Source organism: Lactuca sativa, chromosome 4 (assembly GCF_002870075.4).
Source record: "Lactuca sativa cultivar Salinas chromosome 4, Lsat_Salinas_v11, whole genome shotgun sequence".
Lineage (NCBI taxonomy): Eukaryota > Viridiplantae > Streptophyta > Magnoliopsida > Asterales > Asteraceae > Lactuca > Lactuca sativa.
This window is the reverse complement of record NC_056626.2, coordinates 408,244,078-408,250,077: the sequence shown is the minus strand read 5'-3', so window position 1 is coordinate 408,250,077 and position 6,000 is coordinate 408,244,078. Positions and strand designations below refer to the sequence as shown.

The window sequence follows — 6,000 nt, the reverse complement described above, 5'->3', positions numbered from 1 at the left end:
CAAAAAAACAAAAATACTAAAGGTTCAATGGTTGTGATTCTCATGGGAAATTAATAACAAAAACCGGTTGGCCTACTTGTGTAGGCCACGTGGACCAACAGCAATACACATGTTTAAGCGTCCGATCTGTCTTGATTGAACATGCAGCTAATCGAAAACGATAATTGATGCACACCTGGACAAACTCACTCACTGCCCTTCCACTTACCCCAAGAGCCATTTTTCTTCCAGCCATCCGATTTCAGATCTCCAATTTCATTTCTTAAACAATTGTTCAAAGATGATTGGATTGATTATTAATCACAAACCATTTCTTTACTTGTTAATTCTATAACTATATGTATTTGACCCCTTTTCCATGTTATGTACATTCATTTTTTTTTTTTTTTCATCAGACCTCTATATATTAATAGCAATTGTTCCATGACTTTAGGAATAAATGGTTGTTATTTTTCAATCTTAAAATAAGTAAAGGCCGGCTAACTTTATCGAATAAGTTCACACATTACATTTCATGCTACATGATTTGGCATTTTGGCTGGTGCTTCTACTTGTAGTGGAGTATCCTAGAAGTGGTCTTAATATTTTAGATTTTGTGAGCACTTAAATAAAGGTCTCACTTTTGCTTCATATATTAACAAAATCCTAAAACAAATCATTATCAACTAGCACATCTGATATGGACCCTTAGTTTTTATTTTTTTTTATTTTATAGTTACACTAGTAAACGTCACAAACTCCTTGCTCTTATCCAAATCTTATAAAAAAGAATGGTGCATCACGAAATCCCCATGAAACACAACAACACATGATGAATAATTGAATCTCAATCAAACTATAAATACCAAACAGAAAGAAAGAGAGAGAAGAGCAGTACTCTGCCAGAATCAAACCTGTGAGCTCTCTACAACTGCACTGATAAAATGGAGAAAGATTCAGAGCAAATGGCAGAGACCACAAATCAACAAGAAAGAGACATGGAGAGCAATTCACTCCATCAGCCACTCCTCAAGAGAAATCTAACGGCCCTTTCTTCAAGTCCACTAGCCCTTGTTGGAGCCAAAGTTTCCTATATCGAAAGCTTGGATTATGAGTAAGTTGTCATTACAGATTTTGTCTTCATGAAACAAGAGTTTCTTTTTTTTTTTTTTATGAAATAAATAATTTTTTTTTTTTTTTGCAGGATCAATGAGAATGATCTGTTCAAGCACGATTGGAGAAGCAGATCGCAAGCGCAAGTGTTGCAGTATATATTCCTTAAATGGTTATTGGCTTTCCTAGTCGGGCTATTAACTGGTCTCATTGCCACTCTCATCAATCTTGCAGTTGAAAACATTGCAGGATACAAACTCCTTGCTGTAGTTCAATACATAGACAATAAAAGGTATTTTCAAATACTTAATAAATTCATTTCCACATTGCTTATTAATTATTATTATTATTAGACTAAATTACTGAAATCATAGTTCGTCCTATGATTTCGTAAAAATTACCCTAACTTTTATTTTGCACTCGGACCTATGATTTTATTGCGATTCTGGTCCATGAGGTCGAAGAAAAACTGCTGGAAGAAAATTCCCAAAAAAATCTCAAACAATCCCAGAAAGAATTTTCGTTTTCTATAAATCCAATTGTTCATCGATTTTCGTTTTTCGTTTCTATAAATCTAAACCATAAGAACAATCCCAAAAAATTCTCAAACAATCCCAGGAAGAAGATGGGTCCATAAATCTATACAAATCCTGAAATCAAACCTAAAATCAAAATTGACTCTTCAGATGAAAGCAAACCTGAAATCCATAAACTGTTTGTGTATGGGAATAGTGTGTTTAATCACGGTAAGAGTCTGATGAAGTAGCCGGATTTACAGAAACGAGAAACATTTGGACTTTGACTCTTTCATGGCGGATATTGACTCTTCAGAGATGGGATTGCCGATTGACTCTCAGACGATGAAGGTGGCGATTTAGGGCTTGGGCTTTGACTGTCCATGTGATGCCGCCGGTGATGATGAGGACGAGGAAATACAGGGCTTGGATTTTAAGTTTAACGGTGAGAGGACTAAACGGGTAAGGGAGGAATGGGTTTTAGAATAGAACGAAAGAGATTGGGAGTCGAAGCTTTTATGTAACGGCGAGTCACTAACTCCGGCAGTAGCTCCGACGGTAGAGAGTAAAATAATAATAATAATAATAATAATAATAATAATAATAATAATAAAAATAAGAACTACAGTTTATTATATATTTTTTTTAACCGGCACTAAGCTAACAACACCTATTCCACCTATGTCTACGACAGGATTTGAACCCTCGACCGCAAAGAGGGAAGGCACCACCTGATACCGCTGGGCTATTTCAAAAAATATCTTACCCTCTCAAGTCATTTTCCCTTTAAAAGAAAATAAATTTGTCTTTTGTTTTGTGCTCCCGAGTTATAAAGAAATGGAAGGAAAGTTAAACATTTTATTATAATTTTTTTAAATCCTCTTAAATCGGAAGGAAAGTTAGGAGACAAAATGATCATTCTATTTCCTTCCACTTCCTTTCTTTAATGAAATTCGGGAGCATCAATCTCTCTTACTTTCCTCTCATTTCCACTCATTTCGTTTATTTTCTCTCCTTAAGTTGAACTCGGGAGCAGGGTGTTAAGGAGAGACATGGGAGGATACAGAGGAAAAGTGAGGGGTGTCGAAGGAAAATCGTGTTCCCGAGTTTCATTAATGGAAGGAAAATAAGGGGAGGGTAAAGATTTTTGAGTCATATTTTCCTTCCAAATTGGGCGGATTTTGGTAAAAAGTAAGGGGAAGGAAAATTTTAAGTTTTATTTTCTTTTTCCTCTTAAATCGGGAATATAAAAACTAAAAATTTTCCTTTCTTTTCCTTTGAACTCGGGAACACAAAATAATGAATATTTTCCTTCACCTCCCTTTCTTTCTGTCAAAATTTTCCTTCCCTTTCCTTTAATGAATTACAAAAAAAACTCGGGAACAAGGCGTAAGGGGGACTACGATTAGAGTCTCTATTTGAAAGGGGATCGGGGTAATCTGTAAAAGGTGTGAGAATCATATTATCATATAATATTTTATTTAATAAAATCAAAATAATAAAAAGAAAATCTAAAAAGAATAATAAAGGGTATAATAGTCTTTTTGCTACTAAAATTGATTAAAATCGCAACAAAATCATATCACAGGACAGTCCGATTGCAAAATAAAAGTTATAGACCAAAAATATAATTTTGATCAAACCATATGGACGATTTCAGTAATTTAATATTATTATTATGACTTATGATCAGGTACATGATGGGGTTCTTGTACATGACTGGGGTTAATTTCATATTAACACTAATCGCAACAGTTCTATGTGTGTTTTTCGCACCTACTGCAGCGGGTCCGGGCATTCCTGAAATCAAAGCTTACCTAAACGGGGTGGATACTCCCAATATGTATGGTGCTACCACCATGTTTGTTAAGGTGCGTATACTTTTAGTTTTTCACAACAATAGTAATACCTGTGTTTCTATTGGGGGATTTTCTTCTCTTTTTTATACTTTTGCTATCTTTTTATAAATTTAAAAGAAAATCATATTCATGAAAATTGTAATTACAGATCGTTGGAAGTATAGGAGCTGTGGCTGCAGGTCTGGATTTAGGGAAAGAAGGGCCACTGGTTCACATTGGTGCTTGCATTGCTTCATTACTAGGTCAAGGTGGGCCCGATGACTACCGGATCAAATGGCGATGGATTCGTTACTTCAACAACGACCGTGATCGCCGAGATATAATCACATGTGGCGCATCCTCAGGTGTATGTGCTGCTTTCCGGTCCCCAGTAGGAGGTGTCCTGTTTGCACTTGAGGAGGTGGCCACATGGTGGAGAAGCGCTCTTCTCTGGAGAACCTTCTTTAGTACAGCGGTTGTGGTGGTGGTGCTCAGAGCTTTCATGGAGTATTGTAAAGATGGAGCCTGTGGGCTTTTTGGACAAGGTGGGTTGATTATGTTTGATGTCGGCGGTGTTCCGGTGAGGTACCATGTAGCTGATCTCATCCCTGTAACTGTAATTGGAATCATTGGTGGAGTTTTAGGTAGCCTTTACAACTACCTTCTTCACAAGGTCCTTCGTCTCTACAATCTCATCAACGCCAAAGGGAAATTAGCCAAGATTTCATTGAGTCTGGCAGTATCATTATTCACGTCAGCATGCTTATACGGACTCCCGTTTCTTGCCAGTTGTACGCCATGCGATCCATCTGTAGTAGATTCCGAGTGTCCGTCTACAGGAAGAATGGGGAACTTCAAGCAGTTTAACTGTCCAAAAGGACACTACAATGACCTGGCGACTCTCCTCCTTACAACAAACGATGATGCTGTACGCAACATTTTCTCCACCAACACTCCCAGTGAATATCGTGTCTTCTCCTTAGTCATTTTCTTTATACTTTATTGCATATTGGGACTCTTCACGTTCGGGATTGCAGTTCCATCTGGACTTTTCCTACCGATTATACTCATGGGGTCCGCTTACGGACGCTTACTTGGCATGGCGATGGGGTCGTACGCGTCTATTGACCAAGGACTTTATGCCGTTTTGGGTGCGGCTTCTTTAATGGCGGGGTCCATGCGGATGACTGTTTCCCTGTGTGTCATATTTCTTGAGCTGACAAACAATCTTCTTTTGCTTCCGATAACAATGCTTGTCCTTCTAATTTCCAAAAGTGTTGGAGACTGTTTCAACCCGAGTATATACGAGATCATACTAGAGCTTAAAGGGCTGCCTTTCTTGGAAGCCCACCCTGAGCCATGGATGAGAAATATAACGGTTGGTGAGTTGGCAGATGTTAAGCCGCCAGTTGTCACGTTATCAGGGATTGAAACGGTGGGCCGGATTGTGGATGTTTTGAGGAACACCACCCACAATGGCTTTGCTGTTGTGGACAGTGTGGGACAGGTGAGTGAAGTGCATGGGCTTGTTTTGAGAGCTCATCTTTTACTGGTGTTGAAAAAGAAATGGTTTTTACAAGAGAGAAGGAGAACCGAGGAGTGGGAAGTGAGAGAAAAGTTCACTTGGGTTGATGTGGCGGAGAGGTGGGGGACGATAGAGGAGGTGGCAGTTACAAAAGAAGAAATGGAAATGTATGTGGATTTGCATCCACTTACCAATACTACCCCTTATACGGTTGTTGAAACCATGTCTGTTGCAAAGGCTTTAGTGCAATTCAGGCAGGTGGGGCTTCGCCACATGCTTGTTTTACCAAAGTACCATGGCCATGGGGTAAGTTATTTTTATTTTTGAAATAATAATAATAATAATAATAATAATAATAATAATAATAATAATAATAATAATATAAATTGCTTACTGACCTGATGTTTTGCAGGTGCCACCAGTGGTTGGAATCTTGACCAGGCAGGACTTGAGAGCACACAACATTTTGAGTGCATTTCCTCATCTTGAAAAATCTCACGCAAGTAAAAAGGGGCGTTAAAATTTCTCCATAAACAAGGAAAAAGGCATTGTGATTTGTGAATGCCTCAAATTACTACTTTCTATTGCCAATTTTGAATTCTTTTACCAAATTTAAACAAGATACCACAACCATGTTAGATGACTACATACTAGTATTTAAATATTGCATTATTCAGTAAGTTACACATCAAATAAGTTATTCTTAGCAATTAGGAAGTCATGTATTTTCGCAAACAATCTTTCTGAGATAAATAAATTCATTCTCTTGTATTTGTCTTGCTTGTTTTTATCATAAGGTTGAATGCTCAAAACCTTTATTCCTGAATCATGATTGAGCAGAATAGGAATGAAATGACTATGAATTGGTAGTTTAATCATCTAAAGGGATTCTCTTATTTACCTTTGTTTATTTCAAATTACATAATAAATGGTATAAGAAAACTATTTTCCTAGAAGTTACACAGTAGCATATGGTTAGAAGAGAGGCTACACAGATAAGAGATGAAACACTACCATCAGCTCAAAGGAA

General features: G+C 37.4%; 1 protein-coding gene across 2 annotated transcripts; it reads left to right on the top strand.

Moving 5' to 3' along the window:
- Window positions 1–727: 727 nt before the first annotated feature.
- Window positions 728–5,743, top strand: LOC111921445 (chloride channel protein CLC-a). 2 transcript variants are annotated; one of them, XM_023917030.2, is made up of 5 exons: window positions 728–1,093; window positions 1,184–1,384; window positions 3,301–3,478; window positions 3,615–5,276; window positions 5,383–5,743. In XM_023917030.2, exons 1-5 carry the CDS (start codon window positions 924–926, stop codon window positions 5,488–5,490), a joined length of 2,319 nt encoding a protein of 772 aa, XP_023772798.1. In that variant the 5' UTR covers window positions 728–923; the 3' UTR covers window positions 5,491–5,743. The 2 variants fall into 2 exon arrangements, with proteins under 2 accessions (XP_023772798.1, XP_023772804.1); XM_023917036.2 differs by lacking the exon at window positions 728–1,093 and adding an exon at window positions 2,302–3,055 and having other exon boundaries at window positions 1,247–1,384.
- Window positions 5,744–6,000: the final 257 nt, after the last annotated feature.

What these genes read in the sequence shown, in the direction of transcription:
- LOC111921445 (XM_023917030.2), top strand. Translation starts at nt 924, where the DNA reads ATGGAGAAAGATTCAGAGCAAATGGCAGAGACCACAAATCAACAAGAA. An exon ending in ATCGAAAGCTTGGATTATGA is followed by an intron (nt 1,094 to 1,183) that starts GTAAGTTGTCAT and finishes TTTTTTTTGCAG; the next exon opens with GATCAATGAGAATGATCTGT. An exon ending in CAATACATAGACAATAAAAG is followed by an intron (nt 1,385 to 3,300) that starts GTATTTTCAAAT and finishes ACTTATGATCAG; the next exon opens with GTACATGATGGGGTTCTTGT.